Genomic DNA, 26,352 nt, shown 5'->3' with positions numbered 1-26,352 from the left:
TCAAACTGTCCTTCCCCACCTTTGCTCGTGGCATTCTCGGCATATAGGATTCAGCTGGCTTCCCATGTCTCTTTCCATATCCGGACCAAATCAATCCTTCAAGTCTGAATTATTCTATTCTGTTTCCCTGACCACCTCAGCGCCTAGGATTAGATACCTCCTTTGAATTCTTAGAACACTGTCTGTTGGACACAACTGTTCAGTATCTGATATCCCTTGCTATTGTTTGTTAACCTTTTTCATGCATAATTGAATCTTCCACCAAGGCTGATGAGCTATTTGAGATAAAGTCCCCTGCCTCAAGGAAAAAGTCTTCTGCCTTAAATACCAAAACAGTGGTTTGACCAGATTTGGATGTGTTCCTGAAAGTAGAATGTCCTCATGAATAAGGACTAGTTCTGTCCCTAACTAGATACAACATTGAACAAAACCCCTTCTTCCTTGCTTTCAGAATCATTGCCTGAAATATAGAAGACTAGACTAACTAAATGACCTTCCAGCTGTGGCAGTTCGTAATTCTAGAAATATTACGTTGGTGCAAAAGCAACTGTGGTTTTTGTTAAAAAAAAAAAAAAAGGCAAAAACCGTAACTACTTTTGCACCAACCTAATAGCTACAAATAAGATCATATTTTTTAATACATTAAGCGATATTGTTTAATTGCATCTTGTGGCGAGCTTTTCTGAAATACAAAAAAACTCCCTCTGCTTCCTACGTTTTTATTTTGATAAATGGATTTAGGGAAAAAAAATCCAAAACAAAACCCTTACTTCTTTCTTCGCAGAATTCCAGAGCTAGTCAGCTATATCCTGACCACTGTAAGAAACAAGCTGTGCTCACAAGGCTCTGTCACAGATATTCTTTATGGAGAAAAAAAAGAACCCGAGTGGGGTCAGCAAACTACAGCCTGCCAGTTAGATGGCCCTGTTGCCTGTTTTAATGAAAAAAAAAAAAAAAAAAAAAATCTTGTACAGATAGAGGGTCTCACTCTGTCACCCAGGCTAGAGTTCAGTGGCATGAAAAAAGTTCACTGTAGCCTCAAACTCCTGAGTGCAAGGGATCTTCCCGTCTCCGCCTCCCAAGTAGCTGGGACTACAGGCACGCATCACCATGCCCAGGTAATTCTTCAAAAACTGAGATGGGGGTCACAGGATGTTGCCCAGGCTGGTCTCAAACTCCTGGCCTCAAGTGATCCTCTTGCCTCTGTCTCCCAAAGTGGACATTAGAGGTGTGAGCCACCGCACCCAGCCTTACTTGCTTTTAAAACTTTTTAAATTGGGAATTTTTTTTTTTTTAGATGGAGTTTCACTCTTGTTGTCCAAGCTGGAGTGCAATGGCGCAATCTCGGCTCACTGCAACCTCCGCCTCCCGGGTTCAAGTGATTCTGCAGCCTCAGCCTCCCAAGTAGCTGGGACTACAGGCATGCGTCAACATGCCCAGGTAATTTTTTCAAAAACTTTTTGTAGAGATGTAGTCTCAGGATGTTGCCCAGGCTGGTCTCAAACTCCTGGCCTCAAGTTATTCTCTTGCCTTGGTCTCTCAAAGTGGACATTAGTGGTGTGAGCCACCGCACCCAGCCTTACTTGCTTTTAAAACTTTTTAAATTGGGAATTTTTTTTTTTTTTTTTTTTTTGAGGCAGAGTTCCACTCTTGTTGCCCAAGCTGGAATGCAATGGCGTGATCTCGGCTCACTGCAACCTCCGCCTCCCAGGTTCAAGTGATTCTCCTGCCTCAGCCTCCCAAGTAGCTGGGATTACAGGTGTGCGCCACCATGCCTGGGTAATTTTTTGTATTTTTAGTAGAAATGGGTTTCACTGTGTTAGCCAGGCTGGTCTCAAATTCCTTACCTCAGGTGATCCGCCCACCTCGGCCTCTCAAAGTGTTGGGATTATAGGCGTGAGCCACTGTGCCCAGCCAGAAAATTTTTTAAAATACAGAAAAGTACAAAGAAAAAAATAATAATCATCAATACTTCCACATTCCAGAATTGTTACTATCTCAGCATAAATGTTGTTTTTAAAAAAGAAACATCACATTTATTTTATGAAAAAAGATGTACTTATTTTACAGAATTCAAGGATTTTAGAGAATTACTAAGAGTTTAAAAAATTATCCTTCCTTCCTTCCTTCCTTTCTTCCCTCCCTCCCTTCCTTTCTTCCCTCCCTCCCTTCCTTCCTTTTTTGAGACGGAGTCTCGCTCTGTCACCCAGGCCGGAGTGCAGTAGCATGGTCTTGGCTCACTGCTAGCTCCGCCACCCGGTTTCACGACATTCTCCTGCCTCAGCCTCCCAAGTGGCTGGGACTACAAGTTCCCGCCACCACGCCCAGCTAATTTTTTGTATTTTTAGTAGAGATGCGCTTTCACCGTGTTAGCCAGGATGGTCTCGAACTCCTGACCTTGTGATCCGCCCGCTTCGGCCTCCCAAAGTGCTGGGATTACAGGCGTGAGCCACCATGCCCCGCCCATTATTTTAAATTTTATTTTATTTTTTGGTCAGGCGTGGTGGCTCACACCTGTAATCCCAGCACTTTGTGAGGCCGAGGCAGGTAGATCATTTGAGGTCAGCAGTTCAAGACCAGCCTGGCCAACATGGTGAAACCCTGTCTCTACTTAAAATACAAAAATTAGCTGAGTGGTAGTGGCACATGCCTGTAATCCCAGCTACTTGGGAGACTGAGGCAGGAGAATTGCTTGAGCCTGGGAGGCGGAGACTGCAGTAAGCAGAGATTGTGCCACTGCACTCCAGTCTGGGTGACAGAGTGAGACCCTGTCTCAAAAAAATATATATATATTATTATTATTTTTTGAGATAGGGTCTCGTTCTGTCGTCTAGGCTGGAATGCAATGGCATGATCACAACGCACTGCAGCCTCGAACTCCCCGGTAATTCCTCTCAAGAATGATGAAAGTTCACTGCAGCCTTGGCCTCCCAGGCTCAAGCAATCCTCCTGTCTCAGCCACCTAAGCAGCTGGGATTAGAGGCATGTGCTGCCATGCCCAGCGAATTAAAAAAAATTATTTATAGAGATGAGGTCCTGCTATGTTGCCCAGGCTGGTCTTGAAATCCTGGGCTAAAGTGATTCTCCAGCCTAGGTCTCCCAAAGTGCTGGGATTACAGGAGTGAGCCACTGTGCCTGGCTTTAATTCTTATTACCCAGGAATAACAATCATTATAGACACTTCTTTATGTACATATACAAATAGATGTACTGTTATAAAAAACAAAATGCTATTTAAAAAATTTTATTTTTAATATAAAAATGACTATTCAATTTTACTGGTATTTAACAAAAGAAAAAAGAAAAAGTAAAAATGAAGGAAATAGTAAACTTAATATATCTTCACCATTAAAGATACTATTTCTTAGAAGATCTTGTGCCTAAAAACAGATTTTAAGAACAAAATATTAAGAGGTTGAAATTATTATGGTTTTTTTAGGTCTGTTAATGTTTTCTAACTTCCTACTATGAAAGATGATGTTATTAATATCTAGCAATGTTTTTTCTTCCCACACTTTTATCTCTTGATTTTTGGCAGTTATATTTTTATGTTGTCCAGGTTCAAGATATTTAAATTACATTCTGCAACCATAATTCCTATAGTTGTTGTGTGTCAGTTCTACATATAAATGGGCTAAATGTTAATGAACATGGTTTCTCTATTACCATATTCTTTATTTTGACTCAATTCTTGGCATTTTATTTTATTTTTATTTTGAGACAGGGTCTCTCTCTGTTGTCCAGGCTAGAGTGCAGTGGCATCATCTTGGCTCACTGCAGCCTCTGCCTCCTGGGCTCACACAATTCTCCTACCTTGGCCTCCGGAGTAGCTGGGACTACAGGGATACACCACCATGCTTGGTTATTTATTTTTATTTTTATTTTTATAGAGACAAGATCTCACCATATTGCCCAGGCTGATCTCAAACTCCAGGGCTCAAGTGATCCTCCCACCTTGGCCTCCCAAAGTGCTAGGATTACAGGCTGGTTGAAGTTTTATTTTCAAGAAGGGCTCAGGCCTGGCATGGTGGCTCACTCCTGTAATCCCAGCACTTTGGGAGGCCAAGGTGGGAGGATCACTTGAGCCCAGGGGTTTGAGACCAGCCCGGGCAATATAATGAGACTTCATCGCAACAAAAAACAAACAAAAATTAGCCAAATGTGGTGGTGCACACCCATAGTGGTAGCTACTCAGGAGGCTGAGGTAGGAGGATTGATTGAGCCCAGGAGGCAGAGGCTGCAGTGAGCCACTGTACTCCAGCCTTGAGACAGAGCAAGATTCTGTCGCAAAAAAAAAAAAAAAAGAAAAAAGAAAAGGAAGGGCTCAGGGCTCATATGTCATAAGTCTTTTCATGCCTGAGAATGCCTACTGCTTTTATATTTGAATAAAATCTTCATTGTTTATAATATTCTTTTTTTTCTGGTTATCTATCAATCTGCATACTCAGTTTACAATATTCTCGAGTTCCACTTGCTTTCCCTGAAAAGTCTGTGGACGGGACATTGTTCCTCTTGTATTAAATGTTGGGAATAACTCAGAGGTAAGCCTAATTTTTTTCTTCCATGTAAATGATTTGCTTTTTGCCTCTGGATACTTGAATTCTCTCTTTATCCCTGAAGCTTCATAAGTACATTAGGATAAATCTGGCCAAATTATCTTAGAACACACTATACTCTTAAAATCTGCAGATATGCCAGGTGCGGTGGCTCACACCTGTAATCCCAGCACTTTGGGAGGCTGAGGTGGGCCAATCACCTGAGGTCAGGAGTTTGAGACCAGCCTGACCAACATGGTGAAACCCCATCTCTACTAAAAATACAACATCAGCCAGGCATAGTGGCTCATGCCTATAATCCCAGCTACTCTGGTGGCTGAGGCAGGAGAATAGCTTGAACCCGGGAGGCAGAGGTTGCGGTGAGCCGAGATCATGCCATTATACTCCAGCCTAGGCAACAACAGCAAAAACTCCATCTCAAAAAAAAAAGAAAGAAAAAAAAATCTTCAGATTTTACTTGATTCAGAAATTTTAATGTATTATATATCTTGCTCTTATTTTAAAAAATTAAAATTGAAGTTATATATGCATATAAAGAGGCAAGTAGTTTCTCAAGGCTTTTAATGAAAAAAACTGAATCATCTATTCCCTTTCCTGCCCATTTTCTGTTCCCCAGATATGCCCATTTTTAACTCTTTTAGCAGATCCACTTAGTATTTATTTTGCCACCAATAACACTCTTTTTTTTTTTTTTTTTTTTTTTTTTTGAGACGGAGTCTTCCTCTGTTGCCCAGGCTGGAGTTCAGTGGTGCGATCTCGGCTCACTGCAAGCTCCGCCTCCCGGGTTCACGCCATTCTCCTGCCTCAGCATCCTGAGTAGCTGGGACTACAGGCGCCCGCCACCACGCCCGGCTAATTTTTTGTATTTTTAGTAGAGACGGGGTTTCACCGTGTTAGCCAGGATGGTCTCAATCTCCTGACCTCATGATCCACCCGCCTCGGCCTCCCAAAGTGCTGGGATTACAGGCATGAGCCACTGTGCCCAGCCTTTTTTTTTTTTTTTTTTTTTTGAGATGGAGTCTCGCTCTGTCCCCCAGGCTGGAATGCAGTGCAGTGGCACAATCTTGGCTCCACTGTAATCTCTGCCTCCCAAGTTCAAGCGATTCTCCTGCCTCAGCCTCCCGAGTAGCTGGGATTACATGCATCCACCACCACGCTCAAATAATTTTTCTAATTTTAGTAGAGAGGATTTCACCATGTTGACCAGTCTGGTCTCAAACTTCTGACCTCAAGTGACCTGGCTGTCTTGGCCTCCCAAAGTGCTGGGATTATAGGAGTGAGCCTCTGTGCCCAGCAATAGCATAGTAGCTTTTTTTTTTTTTTTTTTTAAGACGGAGTTTCACTCTTGTTGCACAAGCTGGAGTGCAATGGCGCCAGCTTGGCTTACTGTAACCTCCGCCTCCCAGGTTCAAGCAATTCTCCTGCCTCAGCCTCCTGGGTAGCTGGGATTACCAGTGCACACCACCACACCCGGCTAATTTTTTGTATTTTTAGTAGAAACAGGGTTTCACCAAGTTAGCCAGGCTGGTTTCAAACTCCTGGCCTCAGGTGATCCACCTGCCTCTGCCTCCCAAAGTGCTGGGATTACAGGCGTAAGCCACTGCACCTAACCAATAGCATTCTTATATTGGTATTTTTCAGGTTTTCCATTTCAGGAATAATCTGATTTTCCATTGTGGAAAACAGGATTTAACTTATTTTCATCATCAACCCTGCTCCCATCATATACACCCATACTTCCTTATGCCTTTTACCTTCCCAATAATTGTTATATTATTTTGGTCAGCTCAATAATCAATGCTCAAGTTATTATGACTTCAGCTCTACGTATTAGGTATTAACTATAGAAAAGGACGATTTCACTCTTTTATTCCCTCATGCTTCCAACATACTAACCTCATCTCATCATTCCAAAGTAATTAAATCATAATTTGGGTTAGACTGTATCAGTGACTGCATTAATATGCATATTTAAATATTAGTTACAGGCCGGGCTCAGTGGCTAATGCCTGTAATCCTAGCACTTTGGGAGGCTGAGGTGGGTGGATCACTTGAGGTCAGGAGTTCGAAACCAGCATGGCCAACATGGTGAAACTCCATCTCTATTAAAAATACAAAAAAATTAGCTGGGCGTGGTGGCACACGCCTGTAATCCCAACTACTCGGGAGGCTGAGGCAGGAGAATCACTTGAACCCAGGAGGTGGAGGCTGCAGTGAGCTGAGATCACGGCACTGCACTCCAGCCTGGGCAACAGACTGAGACTCCCTCTCAAATAAAAAAAAAAAAAATTAGTTACAGCTGAACCACACAGTCACTAAGAATTTTTTCACCTGCACATTTTTGTGGTTTGCCTTGGTGTGAATAATTGTCTTATTTCTTATTTTCTAGGTGCTTACCAATAGTTCAACTCCAAACTAACTACTTAAGTGCTCCAAATCGTCTCAAAATGTTGAAACACATCACATGTTGTGTCATTTTCATCAGAAGAAATATGATCATCTTGAAGAAATCATTCCCAAGTTTTCTGACCTATTCCAGTGTGGTCTGGTTGCCATTTATACTGGGTGTACATGTGTTAGCCTGGAATCTCCCTTCATCATCATACTGGGGATTCATTTCATCTTAATTGAATGTCCTTTTTTTTTTTTTTTTTTTTGAGACGGAGGCTCACTCTGTCACCAGGCTGCAGTGCAGTGGTGCAATCTCGGCTCACCGCAATCTCCACCTCCCGGGTTCAAGCGATTCTCCTGCCTCAGCCTCCCAAGTAGCTGGGATTACACACATGCGACAACATGCCTGGCTACTTTTTTTTTTTTTTTTTTTTTTTTAGTAGATATGGAGTTTCTCCATGTTGGCCAGGATGGTCTTGATCTCCTGACCTCGTGATCCGCCCACCTCGGCCTCCCAAAGTGCTGGGATTATAGGCATGAACCACTGCACCCGGCCTGAATGTCCTTTTTCTTTCTTTTTTTTTTTTTGAGCAGAGTCTCCCTCTGTCGTTCAGGCTGGAGTGCAATGATGCGATCTAGGCTCACTGCAACCTCTGCCTCCCAGGTTCAAGCATCAGTGCCCTTTTTCTTATATCCTGTGTCTTCCTCTTTCTTAGTTTATGCTAAGGTTTTGGTGCTATATAAACTCTAGCAGCTTTCCTTCTTTAATTTAATTTTTAATTTTTGTGGGTACATGCTAGGTACATACACTGATGGGTTACATGAGATATTTTGACACAGGCATGCAATACGTAATAATCACATCAGGGTAAATGGGGGTATCCATTACCTCAAGCATTTATCCTTTGTGTGACAAACAATCCAATTATACTCTCTTAGTTATTTTAAAATGTACAATTAAATTATTTTTTATTATACTCACCCTGTTGTGCTAGCAAATATTAGGTTTTATTCATTCTTTCTAACTAATTTTTTGTACCCATTAACCATTCCCCACTCCCACCACCCCCACACTCTCTACCCTTTCCAGCCTCTGGTAACCATCCTTCTACTCTCTACTTCCATGAGTTCCATTGATTTTTAGCTCACACAAACAAGTAAGTGAAAACATGCAGTTTGTCTTTCTGAGCCTGGCTTATTTCACTTAACATAATGACCTCCAGTTCCATCCATGTTGTAGTAAATGACAGGATCTCATTCTTTTTTATGTCTGAATAGTACTTAATTGTGTATATGTACCACATTTTCTTTATCCATTCATCTGTTGATGGACGCTTAGGTTGCTTCCAAATCTTGGCTATTGTGAACAGTGCTGCAATAAACATAGGAACGCAAATATCTCTTCAATATACTGATTTCCTTTCTTGTGGGTATATACCTAGGAGTGGGATTGCTGGATTGTATGGTAGCTCTATTTTTACTTTTTTGAGGAACCTCCAAACTGTTCTCCATAGTGGCTGTACTAATTTATATTCCCATAAACAGTATATGAGAGTTCCCCTTTCTCCACAACCTTGCCAGCATTTGCTACTACCTCACTTTTGGATAAAAGGCATTTTAACTAAGGTGAGATGACATCTCATTGTTTTTATTTGCATTCTCTGATGATCAGTGATGTTGAACACCTTTTCATATATCTGCTTGGCATTTATTTGTATGACTTCTTTTGAGAAATGTCTATTCAAATCTTTTGCCTATTTAAAAGTCAGATTAGGTTTTCTCCTATAGAGTTGTTTGAGTTCCTTCTATATTCTGGTTATTAATCCCTTGTCAGATGGGTAGTTTGCAAATATTTTCTCTCATTCTGTGGGTTGTCTCTTTACTTTATTGATTGTTTCCTTTGCTGTGCAGAAGCTTTTTAACTTGATATGATCCCATTTGTCCATTTTGCTTTGGTTGCCTGTGCTTGTGGGGTATTACTCAAGACATCTTTGCTCAGACCAATGTCCTGGAGACTTTCCTCAATGGTTTCTTGTAGTAGCTTCATAGTTTGAGGTCTTAGATTTAGGTCTTTAACCATTTTGATTTGATTTTTGTATATGGCAAGAGACAGGGGTCTAGTTTCATTCTTTTGCATATGGATATCCAGTTTTCCTAGCACCATTTATTGAAGAGATTGTCCTTTCCCCAACGTATATTCTTGGCACCTTTGTCAAAAATGAGTTCTCTGAAGGTGTATGGATTTATCTCTGGTTCTCTATTCTGTTCCACTGACCTATGTGTCTGTTTTTCTGTCAGTACCATGCTGTTTTGGTTACCAAAGCTCTGTAGTATAATTTGAAGTCAGGTAATATGATTCCTGTAGCTTTGTTCTTTTTGCTTAGGATAACTTTGGCTATTCTGGGTCTTCCGTAATTCCATATATATATATATTTCATTTTATTTTTATTTATTTTTTTTGAGATGGAGTCTTGCTCTGTCACCCAGGCTGGAGTGCAATGGTGCAATCTCAGCTCACTGCAACCTCCATCTCATGTGATACTCCTGCCTCAGCCTCCCAAGTAGCTGGGATCACAGGTGCCCACGACCACACTCAGCTAATTTTTGTATTTTTAGTAGAGATGGGGTTTCACCACATTGGCCAGGCTGGTCTCTGGTCTCTAACTCCTGATCTCAAATGATTCACCCGCCTTGGCCTCCCAAAGTGCTGGAATTACAGGCGTGAGCCACCATGCCCAGCCAATTCCATATAAACTTTAGGATTGTTTTTTCTATTTCTGTGAAGAATGTCATTGGTATTTTGATAGGGATTGCATAAAATCTATAGATTGCAGCCAGGCATGGTGGCTCACGCCTGTAATCTCAGCACTTTGGGAGGCCGAGGCGGGAGGGTCACCTGAGGTCAGGAGTTCAAGACCAGCCTGGGCAACATGGTGAAACCCCATCTCCACTAAAAATACAAAAATTAGCTGGGCATGGTCGTGGGCGCCTGTAATCCCAGCTACTTGGGCGGCTGAGGCAGGAGAATCACTTGAGCCCGGGAGGTGGAGGTTGCAGTGAGCTGAGATCACACCACTGCACTCTAGCCTGGGATATAGAGCGAGACTCTGTCTCAAGACAAAAAAAAAAAAAAAAAAAAATCTGCAGATTGCTTTGAGGAGTATGGATATTGTAACAATACTGATTTTTTCAATCCAGGAACATGGAATATCTTTCCATTTTTTGTGTCCTCTTCAAATTCTTGCATCAATATTTTATAATTTTCATTGTAGAGACCTTTTGCTTCTTTGGTTAAGTTAATCCCCAGGTATTTTATTTTATTTGTAGCTATTGTAATAGAATTACTTTCTTGATTTCTTTTTCAGATTTTTTTTTTTTTTTTTTTTGAGACTGAGTCTTGCTCTGTTGCCCAGGCTGGAGTGCAGTGGCACCATCTCAGCTTGCTGTAACCTCTGCCTCCCAGCTTCAAGCACTTCTTATGCGTTAGCCTCCCAAGTAGCTGGGACTACAGGCACATACCACCATGCCCGGCTAATTCTTTTTCAGATCCTTTGCTGTTAGCATATAGAAATACTACTGATTTTCATATATTGATTTTGTATCCTGGAACTTTACCATATTTATCAGTTCTAATAGTTTTTCATGGAGTCTTTAGTTTTTTCCAAATACAAGATTATTTCATCTGCAAACACAGATAATTTGACTTCTTCCTTTCCAATTTAGATGCCCTTTATTTCCTTCTCTTGTTTGACTGCTCTAGCTAGGACTTCCAGTACTATGCTGGGTAACAGCACTGAAAGTGGGCATCCTTGTCTAGTAGCTTTCTCAAAATAGATGCATGGAAAACAAATGTCTAAAAAGTTCTCATTCTACTCTCATATTTGATTGATAGTTTGATTAGATAGAAATAAGAATGTTAAAGTCATTGTTTATAGTTGCCAGTGTTGCTGTTAGGAAGTTCAAAGCTATTTTAATTCCTTTGTATATGATATCCTCTCTCCTCTCCGGGAGCTTGTAAGATCTCTTTGTTAGCAGTTATACAGTTTCACAATGATAACCTTGGTATGTTTCTTTTCTCCATTTTACTGGGAACTCAGTTTCCTTTCAGTCTAGAAACCCAGCTCCTTTTATCCTCAGAAAATTTTAAAAATTATTTCACTGATGTTTTCTTCTCTCTTCATTTCTTTCTTTCTAGAAATCCATGTTCTAATTCAGAGGCATTAATTCATTAATTACATTTAATCATCTTTGTATTTCATTTCTATGAGATTCTAATTTCTTTCTTTTCCTCCCTTCCTTCCTCCCTCCCTCCTTCTCTTTCTCTCTTTCTTTCTTTCATTTTTTTGAGACAGGGTCTCACTCTCACCCAGCCTGGAGTGCAGTAGTACAATCATGGCTCACTGCAGCCTCAACCTCCTAGGCTCAAGCAATCCTCCAACCTCAGAGATTCTAATTTCTTTCCTTTTTTTTTTTTTTTTTGAGACAGAGTCTCGCTGTGTCACCCAGGCTGGAGTACAGTGGTGCAATCTCGGCTCACTGCAAGCTCTGCCTCCCAGGTTCATGCCATTCTCCTGCCTCAGCCTCCCGAGTAGCTGGGACTACAGGTGCCTGCCACCACACCCAGCTAATTTTTTGTATTTTTAGTAGAGACAGGGTTTCACCGTGTTAGCCAAGATGGTCTTGATCTCCTGACCTCGTGATCCCCCCGCCTAGGCCTCCCAAAGTGCTGGGATTACAGGCGTGAGCCACCGCGCCCAGCCAGAGATTCTAATTTCTTAAACGATTTTCTTTTTTACCTAGATCACTGATATCTCAGACCATTCCTCTTTGTCAATAATTTGATTTTCAGTGGTGTCTATGCCATTCTTTAGCTATTTTAAAATTTATTAACTCTGTAATCATTTAATCCTTTTTTTGTTTGTTTGTTTTTGTTTGTTTTTTGAGACCGAGTCTCACTCTGTCGCCCAGGCTGGAGTGCAATGGCGCAATCTAGGCTCACTGCAACCCCTGACTCTTGGGTTCAAGCAATTCTCCTGCCTCAGCCTCCCAAGTAGCTGGGACTACAGGCACATGCCACCACGCCTGGCTAATTTTTGTATTTTTAGTGGAGACGGGGTTTCACTGTGTTAGCCAGGATGGTTTCGATCTCCTGACCTTGTGATCCACCTGCCTCTGCCTCCCAAAGTGCTGGAATTACAGGCGTGAGCCACCATGCCTGGCCAATCCTCTTTTTTTTAGTTCTATAATATCCTCTTTTTTATCATCTCATTACTGAACTTTTATTTATTAAATTCATGTTGTAATAAGTAGTTTTATGGTTATACAGTTGCATAGTTTTAAGAAAATTTCTTCTGTTTCTTGAGTTATATTCTTTTCAGGATAGCTTCTTTGTCTTTTACGAGACATTTTTCTTGCTTTCATTTTGTTTTCTGTAGTATATTTGTACAGCTGACATTCTGGTTCTTTTGAGCTTACTCATGCTTGAGTCATGGCTCTGCCCAGATGTTTTATTTGTTTTGATATAACATAAATGAATTCTCTTTTCCTTCTGTATCTGAGACCAGCTACCATGTAAGTACTGGTGTGGAGAAACTGGGGCTCTTATGCACTGTTGGTGGGATTGTAAAATAGTGAAAATGCCATGGAAACAGTATGTAGTTTCCTCAAAAAATTAAACATCATAGTTCTCTACCATATGATCCAGTAATCCCACTTCTAAATATATATCCAAAAGAACTGAAAGCAAGGTCTTGAAGAGATGTCTGTACACCCACGTTCACTGCAGCACTATTCACAATAGCCAAGAGGTGGCAGCAACTCAAATGTCTGTCAGAAGATAAATGGATGACAAAATGTGGCTACATACATACAACGGAGTATTATTCAGCCTTAAAAAAAACGAAATCCGTTATATGCTACGGCATGGACAAACCTTGAGGACATTATGCTAAGTAAAATTAGCCAGTCAGAAAAAGACCAATATTGTATGATTTCACTTAGATATTTAAAGTAGAATCGTGGGTAGCAAGGCCTTGTGGGGAGAAAAAAATGGGGAGGGGAGCTGTTGTTTGATAGGTATAGAATTTCAGATTTGCAAGATGAAAGTTCTCGAGATCTGTTTCACCACAATGTGAACACATTTAACACTACTCAACTGTTCACTTAAAAATGGCCACTTAGGGCTGGGCACGGTGGCTCACTCCTGTAATCCCCAGCACTTTGGGGGCTGAGGCGGGTGGACTACGGGTCAGGAGTTCAATACCAGCCCAGCCAATATGGTGAAACCCCGTATCTACTAAAAATACAAAAATTAGCTGGGTGTGGTGGCACATGCCTGTAGTCCCAGCTGCTTGGGAGGCTGAGGCAGGAGAATCGCTTGAACCTGGGAGGCGGAGGTTACAGTGAGCCAAGATTGCACCATTGCATTCCAGCCTGGGCAACAGAGCAAGACTCCCTCTCCAAAAAAAAAAAGGCCACTTAGAATGGGCCGCATGGTGGCTCACGCCTGTAATCCCAGCACTTTGGGAGGCCGAGGTGGGCGGATCACTTGAGGTCAGGAGTTCGAGACCAGCCTGGCCAACATGGTGAAACTCCGTCTCTACTAAAAATACAAAAATTAGCTGGGCGTGGTGGCGCATACCTGTAATCCCAGCTACTCAGGAGGCTGAGGCAGGAGAATCACTTGAACCCAGGAGGCAGAGGTCGCAGTGAGCCAAGATTGCACCACTGCACTCCAGCCTGGGTGACAGAGTGAGACTCAGTCTCAAAAAACTTAAAACAAAAACCAAAGCCAAACCAAACCAAAACAAAACAAAACAAAAAAAACAAAGGTTACAATGGTACATTTTATGTCATGTGTTTTTTTTACCACTTTTTTTTTTTAAAGGGGATTTATAACACTGTCAGAAAGACAGTCCTGTTCTCCTCACAGCTGCTTTGCTTTACTCTTTTGCAGGATTTGGCTCTACCTTGGCAAGAAAAGACAGGGAAACAGGCTTATGCAGTGAAGAAAAGCCTTCATCCTGTCTCATGGGAAAAATATTCACATACTTTTGTCAATTTCACACAGTATAGTCTAGTTTTCATTCCCTCTTTCCCATCCACTGGGTGGTTTTATTTTGTTTTAAGACAAGGAGAATTGCCAGAAGAAAAAACCCTAGGGCTTACTTCTGTAGGATGGATCCCTTAATGACCAGCTCTTCATCCAAGTCTGCTTCATTAGCCATGAAGAGCAGCCTCTTTCCTGTGCTGTCCACTCCAATGAAGTCACGCTGCTCCACTGAATCATACAAAAGAAAAAAAAAAATCAAATAAAGCCATTTGCCCTGCCTGTATGAATACGCCAGGGAACACAGTATCTGCTCAGTGCTCTTGGAAACAACACAGGATTGAAGGGTGGGTGCAGTGGCTCACGCCTGTAATCCCAAGACTTTGGGAGGCCGAGGTGGGTGGATCACCTGGAGTCAGGACTTTGAGACCAGCCTGGCCAACATGGCGAAAGACTGTCTCTACTAAAAATACAAAAATTAGCCGAGTGTGGTGTTACGCCCTGTAGTCCCAGCTGCTTGGGAGGCTGAGGCAGGAGAATTACTTGAACCCGGGAGGTGGAGGTTGCAGTGAGCTGAGATCGTGCCACTGTAGTGCACTCCAGCTTGGGTGACAGAGTGAGATTCCATCTCAAAAAAAAAAACAGGATTGAGATGAGAGAGGAGCTATAATAAGTGTGTTAGGCCATTTTGCGTTACTATAAAGAATCTGCAACTAGGTAATTTACAAAGAAAGATTTATAATTTATAATTGTCTCATGGTTCTGCAGGGTATACAGGAAGCATACAGGAGGTTTCTGGGGAAGCCTCAGGGAACTTTTTACTCATGGCAGAAGGTAAAGCGAGAGCAGGCTGGTCACATGGCAAAAGAGGGAATAAGAGAGAGCTGGGGGAGAGATGCCATACACCTTTAAATGAGAACTCACTCACTATCACAAGAACAGCACCAAGCCATGAGGGATCCACACCCATGACCCAAACACCTCCCACCAGGCCCTACCTCCAACACTGGGGATTACATTTCAACAAGAGATATGGGGGAACATCCAAACTATACCAATGAGTGTCCTATAGCACATGCCATGGTGTTTAAAACATGGGTGATCAAATTTGTTTTGTACTGCTCTAAAGGATATTATTAAGTTAATTGGTGACGTTTAAACAAGGTCTGTATGTTAAAGTATGGTACCAATGTAATTTCCTGTTTTGAGAGACTATCAATTTTGGAGGAGAGGGAGGAAATACATATTGACGTATTTAAAGGCAAACGAAAATCATATCTGCAACTTATTCTCAGATAGCTCAGAAAATAATAATCATATATATTATATTATGTATGCATTATATATATTGAATATATATTACAAAGAAAGAGAGAGTGGCTAGGCAGTGGTTCCTGCCTGTAATTCCAGCACTTTGGGAGGCTGAGGCAGAAGCATCACTTGAGCCCAGGAATTCAAGATCAGCCTGGGCAACACTGCAAGACCTCATCTCTACAAATAATAAAAAAATTAGCTGGGCATGGTGGCATGCACCTATAGTGAGGAAGCTGAGGCAGGGGGATCCCTTTAGCCTGGGAGGCTAAGGCTGCAGTGAGCCATGACTGCTGTACTGCACTCCAGCTTGGGTGACAGACCAAGTCCTTCTCTCAGAAATAAATAGGCCGGGCATGGTGGCTCACACCTGTAATCCCAGCACTTTGGGAGGCCAAGGCAGGTGGATCACCTGAGGTCAGGAGTTCCAGACCAGCCTGGCCAACATGGTGAAACTCATCTCTACTAAAAATAAAAAAATCAGCTGCCGAGTGTGGTGGCAGGCGCCTGTAATCCCAGCTACTTGGGAGGCTGAGGCAGGAGAATCACTTGAACCTGGGAGGCAGAGGCTGCAGTGAGCTGAGATCACACCACTGCACTCCAGCCTGGGCGACAGAGTGAGACTCCATCTCAATAAATAAATTAATTAATTAAGTAAAGTTACTTTATTTATTTAGGGCGCTTCGTTGTTTTTTTTTTAAAGAATTTTCTCTCTGCAAATAATAACCTAGGTCTTCTTACTGTGAAAATGGGAATAATATTATTTAAAGTCATCCACATTCAACCAACATTAACTACAGGCAGTAGATTCTATGCTATGTATAGTCTATATTTTATTATGTGTGAAGAGGTCTTGGTAGACAGTGATCTTACAGGCTGCTATATTATTGCTATTTTCTATATCATACTTCTCTTCCCTGACTAGATTATAAACTTTTCAAAGGCAGGCTTCTGATTCTTTTCTATCTCCCATAACATCTAGTACAGTGTTACATACTTAATAATATGTGCTACTAACATTTGTACAGTATCTATAGCTTACAGAAACATTTTCTCATAGTGACAAAATAGCAGAATGATTAAGAACAGAACTTCTGGAGCCAGACTGCCTGGGTATGAATCCCAGCACAGCCAATTACCAGTTTATGTTAGAGCAAGTTACTTAACCTCTCTTCCTCACTTTCATCTATAAAATGGGGATAATAATAGTGTTTGTCTCACAGGTTTATTATGCAGAATAAGTGAATTAATATTTGTAAAGAATTTATAATAGTGTTATTAACTAAAACATTAAATAAAATGTTAAGTTTAAAAATTAAACAAAATACACCCTCTAATTTAATCCTCACAACAAACACATAAAGCAATGCCTCAATACCTCTTTACATAGGAGAAACAGAAAGTTTAGCTCTAGGAAAAATGAGATCTGTAAAGATGAATTTGCTTCCTACTGACAGACAATGGCTGCTAAATAACAGAATATGTTTCGCTGTTGGCTAAAGCTGCCTGTATACCTATAACCAAATATATTATTCAATTGTACAATACGTTTAGCTCAGGTACTTGAAAGTATTCAAGATCACCAATCAGATGGTCTCTGGTCATCTTATATGCAGTGTTTTAATATAAATGAGGAAAAACAATTATAAAAAATTATATGTTGGGGTTTTTTAGTTCAATAACCAAATGAAATCCAAAAAAGGAAGAGCAAATGCTGCCAATCTGAAGCTAAATTTTGCAGAGAATTTCAAATGCCACATAGCAGCTTAGACATATATCAACTTATACATTACATGGAAACTTGAGAATGTAACAAAGTCTGTAAGGGTCTCATTATGAGCCAGCCATTTAAAAAAGAAACACGGAGATGTTATTTTTGGATATAATTTGGAATGCTTCCCCTACTCAAGTCCTAAGGCCCACAGAAACCTTGAATCACTGATGTCCTGGGAGCAATAATTTCCAGCCAGCCAATTTTTCAGCTATGTTGCACTTTAGTCATTTTTCTCTCCCTCTCAGACCCTCCACCTTGTATTGCTTCTTTGCAGCTATTACAGTAACTGGGACTTCAGAATGTGATACAAATTATAGAAACTTGGAAAGGTTTCTTTCTGTTCTGCTTTAGCAAAATAGGAATTTCACTTTGGGAGCAGAGCAGGTAATTGTAGAATGTCTTCCTAAGAAGAAAGGCTACACAAACTTAAGAAAGCAGACAAAACTGAACTTCTATTTAAAAAAAAGTCCGTCATATTCAAGTATTCACGTTTTTTTCCCTAGTTGATTTTTACTTTTCTGACTGATTCTTCTGTCTCATCTACAGGCATTTTGCTTATCCATTCATTCATTGATTCATTCATTCTACCAATAAATATCTTTGTACACCTACCCTATGGTAGGTGCTATGTCTAGAGTTAGGAATTCCAACTCATTTTATAAGGTCAGCATGATCCTGATGCCAAAACCAGGCAAGGATATTATGAGAAAGGAACAGGCAAATTTACTCATTAGCAAGTCAAAATAGTATGTCGAGTAGATTAAAAAGGGTCACAAACTTGTTGGAGCTCCTCCTATCCAAAGGTAAGGTTAGTTCCCTATCCTTTATATCTGGGCTTGCTCCATAACTAGCTTTGAACTAACAGAGCGCAGCAGCTGAAGTGACAGTGTGTGTTTTGAGTTTAGACTTCAAGAGACTTTGTAGCTTCTGCTGTCATGCTTAGAACCTGCTGCTGCTACCTTGTAAACAAGCCTGGGCTAACCCCCTGGATGGTAAGAGACTAGATGAAAAGAAAAATCCAGCTGTCAAGGCTGAGGCTCTCCCTATATATTTTTTTTCTTTTTTTTGGAGGTGCGGTCTTGCTCTGTCGCCCAGGCTGGAGTGCAGTGGTGCGACCTTGGCTCACTGCAACCTCCGCCTCTCGGGTTCAAGCAATTCTCCTGCCTCAACCTCCCAAGTAGCTGGGACCACAGGCATGTGCTACAATGTCCAGCTAATTTTTGTATTTTTCGTAGAGACGGGGTTTTGCCATGTTGGCCAGGCTGGTCTCGAACTCCTGACCTCAGGTGATCCACCCACCTCCCAAAGTGCTGGGATTACAGGTGTGAGCCACTGTGCCCAACCAAGGCTCTATACATATTAATGAGCCCAGTTACAGGAGACTAAGATAAGAATGATAGTTGCCTCCTGGTATTCACATTCTTGTATATCCCTTCTTGAATGTGGGCTGGCCTAGTGACTTGCTTCTAACCAACAGAACGTGGCAAAGGTAATAAAATGTTACTTCTATAATTAGGTTACATAAGATTGTGACTTCTGTCTTTCTAGAAGAGTTTCTCCCTTGCTGGCTTTGATGAAGTAAGTTTCCAAGTTGGAAAGGCCCAAGTGATAAAGGAGGGTAGCTTCTGGCCAACAGCATGGTGGAAACTGAGGTTCAGTCCAACAGTCCTAGGGAAATGAAATTCTCCCAATAACCAAGTAAGCTTGGAACCAAATCCCTTCCCAGTTGAGCCTTCAGATGAGACTCCAGCCCTAGCTGACATCTTGACTGCAGCCTTCTGAAAGACTGGTGGACCGGCTAAGTCATGCCTGGATTCTTGGCCCACAGTGTTGTTTTAAACTGTTAAATGTGTGGCAACTTTTATAAGTAATTAATTGTTAAAACACTAGCTGATATCACTTGAACAGAGATGAGCCATCTTGGCTACACTTAGGCCAAACTGCCAACCTACAGACTCATAAGCAAGTAAATGTTTGTTGTTTTAAGCCACTAGAGTTTAGGAACATTTGTTATGTAGTAAAAACTAACACAACATGTAAAAGGATAATAAGCCATGACTGAGTTGGGTTTATCCCAGGTATCATCATCACATCATCAGAGAAAAATCATATACCACTTGATAGATGCAGAAAAAGCATCTGATAAAATTTATATCCTTGGGCCAAGAAGCTCCCAATAAATCAGAACTAGAAAGGAACTTTCTCAATCTGATAACAAGTACCTATAAAAATGTATAGTACGCTGGGCATGGTGGCTCACACCTGTAATCCCAGCACTTTGGGAGGCCAAGGCAGGTGGATCATTTGAGGCTAGGAGTTCAAGATCATCTCTGCTAACATGGCGAAACCTCATACCAAAACACAAATATTAGCTGGGCATGGTGGCACATGCCGGTAATCCCAGCTACTTGGGAGGTTGAAGCAGGAGAATTGCTTGAACCCAGGAGGCGGAGGTTGCAGTGAGCCAAGATTGTGCCACTGCACTCTAGCCTGGACAACAGAGAGAGACTGTCTCAAAACGAACACACACACACACACACACACACACACACACACACACACACCCCTATAGTAATAAACATCATTTTAACTGGAGAGATGTTGAAAATATTCCTTTTAAAATCAGGAATGAGAAAAGGGTGCCAACTAGCATCATTTGTACACACAAATTTTATTGGAGGTCCTGGCCAGCACAGTAAGACAAGAAAAAGAAACCAGAAACTTAGACTACTGGGTGGGGGTGGGAGGTCTACAGCCATATCACCCTGAAGGCATCTGATCTCATCTGATCTATGCAGGGTCAGGCCTAGTTAGTACTTGCATGGAAGTCTGCTTAGGAATACCATGTGATAAATAAACAAACAAACAAACAAAAAACTATTGTGAGACCTTTGTCAAAGAATACAAAATTTCACTTAGGAGGAATAAGCTCATAAAGAGACCTAATACAACTTGGTGACTAGTTAGTAACAATGTATTGTATTCTTGAAAATTCCTAAGAGAGTAGATTTTAAGTGTTCTCACTTGAAGAACTTTGGAAACAAAAAGATCCTATAAGCTCCCCCTCCCATCCCAAGAAAAAGAGGAAAAAAGTGTTTCATGCAAAGAATCAAGAATCAGAATGATGTTGGACTTCTTAAAAGAAAAGCTAGAAGACAGTAAAACAAAACAAAACAAAACAAAACACCTTCAAAATTTTGAGGGGATATGATTTCCAAGAGAAGTTTATATCCAGCCAAAATATGAAACAAATATGTGGGCAGAATAAAGACATTTTCAGGGATACAAAAGCTCAAAAATTTACTTCTCACAATCTGTACCTCAGGAGGCTTCCAGAGGATGTGTCCTACAGAAAATGTGGGTATAAAGTAAGAAAGAAGAAAACGTGAGGTTCAAGATATGACAGTGAAGGGTGAACCTAAAATGACAGCTCTACAGCAGGGCAACTAACTTAGGTTAGAAAAGCTTTAGGAGAGGTACCTTGAAGAATTTGAAATTGAGAGGACATCTAGTGTGTTGCAATGTAAGGAGAGGAAATTCACACAATTGGAGCTTGGGTTGAATTAGTGACAAATACATAAAAAACAAGCAAATGAAAAAACAAGACAATCTTTAGGAAAACAAGAGGAGGAAAGAGAAAAGTAATCATATACTACAAGGCTCAACTGTGAATACTATTTATACAGTCATGATAATATAAACATAAAATATTCAGTTAATTAATAATACAATATGAATAACTATATTAGGAAATTGGGCCAAATACAAGGTTGCATACATGTAGTGGGGGCAGAGCATGTGGTAAAATAGAACCAAATCTTTACATTCTATAGTAAGAAGTGAACAGATAATTCTTAAAGCTAAAAAAATTAAGACACAGAAAATAAAAGCACGTTATTTGGAGATATGGAGTTAAATGCCAAAAAATTAGCTGAAAATGTTGAAAGTGGCATCTCTAAGTGGGGTGAGGATAGATAGGGTGAGGGGCTGCTATTTATTATAATATATCTTAGATAATTAGATACTCTTTACATTTTGGGCATATAAAACTTTGATAAAGATAAAAACTAAATTCAAAAAAGAAATAGCACAGGTTATGGAATCAGAAGGCATGGCTTTGAGTTCTGGCTCTTACCACTTACCACTGATGTTATCTCTAGCAACTGTCCACAAAATGCTATTAGGCCATAAATGCTATTAGGTCAAAATGCTATTAGGCCATAAAAAACAAGACAAACACTTGGTAAATAAGAAAATTATGGCTGGGCACAGTGGCTCACACCTGTAATCCCAGCACTTTGGGGGGCCGAGGCGGGAAGATCACCTGAGGTTGGGAGTTTGAGACCAGCCTGACCAAAATGGAGAAACCCCGTCTCTACTAAAAATATAAAATTAGCCAGGCATGGTGGCACACGCCTGTAATCCCAGCTACTCGGGAGGCTGAGGCAAGAGAATCACTTGAATCCAGGAGATGGAGGTTGCGGTGAGCCAAGATCGTGCCATTGCACTCCAACCTGGGCAACAAGAGTGAAACAGGCTGGGCGCAGTGGCTCACACCTGTAATCCCGGCACTTTGGGAGGCTGAGGCAGGTGGATCACGAGGTAAGGAGTTCAAGACCAGCCTGGCCAAGATGGTAAAACCTCGTCTTTACTAAAAAATACAAAAAATTAGCTAGGTGCAGTGGCAGGCGCCTGTAATCCCAGCTACTCGGGAGGCTGAGGCAGGAGAATCACTTGAACTCGGAGGGCAGAGGTTGCAGTGAGCCAAGATTGTGCCACTGCAATCTAGCCTGGGTGACAGAGTGAGACTCTGTCTCAAAAAACAAAACAAAACAAAACAAAATTCAATTTTGAGTATGTAGGAATTTCAAGTCACTTTATTTTTATTTTGTTTTTTAAATTTTTTAAATTTTTTATTATTTTTTATTTTATTTTTATTTTTTGAGAAGGAATTTTGTTCTTGTTGCCCAGGCTGGAGTGCAGTGGTGATCCCAGCTCACTACAACCTCCGCCTCCCAGGTTCAAGCAATTCTCCTGCCTTAGCCTCCCGAGTAGCTGGGATTACAGGCACCCGCCACCACGCCCAGCTAATTTTTGTATTTTTAGTAGAGACAGGGTTTCACCATGTTGGCCAGACTGGTCTTGAATTCCCGACCTCAGGTGATCCACCCACCTCAGCCTCCCAAAGTGCTGGGATTATAGGTGTGTGCCACACGCCTGGCCCACTTTATTTTTTAAAATGGGGTGGGATTTGGAAGACTGAGAGGAGAAAATAGTTAACACAGAAGCCCAAACAGGTTTTTTTTGGTAGAACAGCTTCAAGAGAAATAAAGAAAGCTGTAGCAAAAGAAATACTGTACAGGCTCAGAACTGCCTGCCAACATCTGTTAGTGCAGAGGGAGCTAAGCCGATTAAGAGGTGACAGCCAAGTAAGAGTTTTCACTCATGGTTCTGAAGTACATTAACATGTACTGATTCTAGTCTGGGCCAAGGCTATATAACTCTGAGAACTGAGGAGTTTGGGAAATACTACAGTGAATTGGATTGGTTAAATAAAGTTTCCTAGAACATTTTCTATTTCAAGTATTCCAAGAGATACAGTGGGACTATAGAGACAATAGTCAATGATTTGTGTCATTAAATCATGATAGTATTAAACAATTACATAGAGGAATGTACAGGAAAAAAAAGCCCCCTAATAAACATATTATCTGCAATAAAGCAATATAAATATATTATCTTCTCACTGAAATTGAGAAAAGGAAAGTTTCTAACAAGGGATGGAAAACAAATTATTTTTACATATTATTGCAAGTTTAAGATATATATGTATATACGGTGTCACTGAAATTCTCTATGTGTCGTCTTTACTGTTTGATGTTTGTGAATGTAAACAATTACAAATGAGAGGCTTTTATAAATTCTTTTTTTATTTTGGAGATGGAGTCTTGCTCTGTTGCCCAGGGTGGAATACAGTGGCGTGATCTTGGCTCACTGCAACCTCTGCCTCCCAGGTTCAAGCAATTCTCCTGCCTCAGCCTCCTGAGTAGCTGGGACTACAGGCATGTGCCACCACACCCAGCTAATTTTTTTGTATTTTTAGAGAGAGAGGGTTTCACCATGTTGGTCAGGCTGGTCTCAAACTACTGACCTCAAATGATCCTCCCGCCTTGGCCTCCCAAACTGCTGGGATTATAGGCGTGAGCCACTGCACCCAGCCTGTAAATTCTTTTAAAAACACAATACCTAGTCTAATTTTCCCCATCAGATTCCAAGTTTCTTAAAATGCCCTATGACTGGGGAGAGTACAATGAACACTTTTTTGTGTCTCCTTGAGGGTACGGATATTGTGGCTTTTTTTTTTTTTTTTTCCGTTTCTATAGCCTTGGTGCCTAGTTCAGGAGTTGGCATAATACATACTCAGTAACTGTGGTAAGCTGATCTCTTCACCCTTTCACTCAGTAAGTAGTATCAAGCAATGGCGAGACAATGGCTGAATAATAATGGTATCTACTGATGAAAAAAAAGAAATGAGGTTTCTCAGAGTTTAGAACCCCATTTCCCCGCACAGCCTTAGCTGGGTTTCTGGGTCTTGCTTACACTTCTAAGTTGTCCATTTATTTCCTGAGAAAATTTTTTTTTTTTCAAAAGTTGGTACGTTCTAGAAAATGCTAGAAAGCAGGGCTGTTTGAATCACTAGAAAAGTTACATGTGGGCCGGGCGCAGTAGCTCATGGCTGTAATCCTAGCACTTCGGGAGGCCAAGGCGGGTGGATCACTTGAGGTCAGGAGTTCAAAACCAGCCTGGCCAACATGGTGAAACCCCATCTCTACTAAAAATACAAAAAAAAAAAAAAAATTAGCTGAGCGTGGTGGTGGACGCCTGTAAACCCACCTACTCAGGAGGCTGAGGCAGGAGAATTGCTTGAACCCAAGAGGCAGAGGTTGCAGTGAGCCAAGATCGCGCCGTTGCACTCCAGCCTGGATGACAGAATGAGACTCTGTCTCAAAAAAAGTTACATGTGAGCCTTCCAAAGAGGCTTGTCTAGACATTTGTCACTATGAGTTTCCCTTCAAACTTACAAGCTATTATGGTAAAAATGCAAACAAAAACACTCTGATATTCTGTGGTTTTTTAAAGTACTGCCATTTTACATGAAATAAATATGTGATATAGAATGTTTACAAAGTTATTAAATGAGATTTGTTAAGTTTCAGTACCAAATTACAATAGTAATTACAAATTATTAAGCATCTACTATCTTTCAGGTAACGAATGGGCCACATGCCTTATAAACATGTCATTTAATTCTCACAAAAATCCTGAAAGGATTCAGGCTCACTTTACAACAGAAGAAAATGAAATTCATGAAGATCAAGGTAATTTGCCCAAAATCCCACAGCTTTTGAGCACTGAAACCCAGTCTGAACTCTATAGACCTTGTGCTGTTAACAATCATGGTGCAGTGCTGGGTATTTATTTAAAAATCTTGAAACCATTTCTAAACATAAAATTAATAGACAATGTAGTCAGTATCAGTCTGCTAGATCCATATTGCTAAAAGCATTACAAGCTCACGCGCTCTTGTAATACCTACTTATGAATCCAACTATAGCTCAGACTAACATCTTTAGGATTTTAAACTGCTAGTGCTCAGGTCTACCTTCACTTACCTGGGGTGGGGGGCAAGAAGAGCTGCCTTTATAAGCAGGCCATTCAATAATATTTATTGATTGTTCACCATGGGACATAACTGGGCCAGGTGGTGGGAATAAAATAAACAAAACAGATATGATCCCTTCCCTTATGGAGCTTATAGTCCACTAGGGGAAAGAGTAAATAAGAGAGCAGGCTGCTATATGTAGGCAAACAAAAGGATATAGTTTATATTAAAAGGTCAGGATAGGTCTTTCTCAGAAATAACTTGAAGGCTAAGCTGGATTTGGAATATATGTGTTCAGAGGAGACAGGGACTAGAGAGCATTTCAGGCAAGGAAGCTGTGTAAAGACCTGCAGCAGGAATGAAATACTTCAAAAAGTCTAAACATGAATTTGATCCTGCCCTCTTTAGTATCTGTATCTCCTATAAATTTTCTGAGAAGAAAGTGCAAGGGGAAGAAAGGTGGCTCCAGAAACATCCAGAGATTAGCCATTCCCCTGTAAGTCAGTAAGAACGCCATTTGAGGAAGTTGGGTCTAGAAGATCTAGACTATTAAACAATATCTGGGAAACAGTGGACTGCAGGCTGTTCTGGCACACAACAGCAGCCAAGAGGCATGCCAAATATATAATCTGAAAAACTTATGATTCTTTAAAAAATGCTTATGATGGAAATGCATAGCATTCTATGGGAGGAATTTAAAACTCAATTATTTAGGTGAATCTTAGCCTTCAAATGTAACAAAATATAGGTATTGAGGAGTTTAAAATTTCATATTAAGAATGAAAACTTGAGCCAGGAGTGATGGCTGGTACCTGTAATACCAGCTACTTGGCAGGCTGAGGTGGGAGAATTGCTTGAGGTCAAGAGTTTGAGACCAGCCTGGGCAACATAATGAGACCTAATTTCTCTCTCTCTCTCTCTCTCTGTTTTTTTTTTGGGACAGAGTGAGACTCTGGAGTGCAGTGGCATGATCATGGTTCACTGTAGCCTCGACATCCCGGGCTCAAGCAATCCTCTCACCTCAGCCTCCCAGGTAGCTGGGACTAGAGGCTCACAAGCCACCATGCCCAGCTAATTTTTAAAAAATTGTTTGTAGAGATGGGGTTTCACCATGTTACCCAGGCTGGTCTCAAACTCCTGGGCTCAAGCCATCTGTTTGCCTCAGCTTCCCAAAGTGCTAGGATTACGGTTCTGAGCCATGGTGCCCCCCAGTATCTTTTTAAAAAGAAAGAAAGAAAGAGGCCAAGTGTGGTGACTCATGCCTGTAATCCCAGCACTTTGGGAGACTGAGGCAGGGAGATCGCTTTTGAGCTCAAGAGTTCGAGGCCAGCCTGGGCAACATTGTGAAACCCTGTGCCTACAAAAAATACAAAAAGTTAGCCAGGCATGGTGGCGAGTGCCTATAGTCCCAGTTACTCAGGAGGCTGAGGTGGGAGGATTGCTTGAGCCCAGGAAGCAGAGGTTTGCAGCGAGCCAAGATTGAGCCACTGCACTCTAGCCTCGGCAACAGAGTAAGACCCTTTCTCAAAAAAAAAAAAAAAAAAAAGAAACAAAAGGAAAGAAAAATCTTCTTAAAACATTAATCTAATCTAATTATGACACTATCTTG

General features: G+C 41.0%; 1 protein-coding gene across 4 annotated transcripts in view; it reads right to left on the bottom strand.

Moving 5' to 3' along the window:
- Window positions 1-26,352, bottom strand: part of EIF2B3 (eukaryotic translation initiation factor 2B subunit gamma) — a 137,802-nt gene that overhangs the window by 60,202 nt on the left and 51,248 nt on the right. For all 4 annotated transcript variants that reach the window (XM_001152272.7, XM_009456253.4, XM_054666414.2 and 1 more), the window contains exon 5: window positions 14,115-14,226. In XM_001152272.7, the coding sequence (XP_001152272.1) occupies window positions 14,115-14,226 (112 nt within the window). The remainder of the gene's footprint in view (window positions 1-14,114; window positions 14,227-26,352) is intronic.

This window comes from Pan troglodytes, chromosome 1 (assembly GCF_028858775.2).
Source record: "Pan troglodytes isolate AG18354 chromosome 1, NHGRI_mPanTro3-v2.0_pri, whole genome shotgun sequence".
NCBI classification, from domain to species: Eukaryota; Metazoa; Chordata; class Mammalia; order Primates; family Hominidae; genus Pan; species Pan troglodytes.
This window is presented reverse-complemented; position numbering and strand designations above follow the sequence as displayed.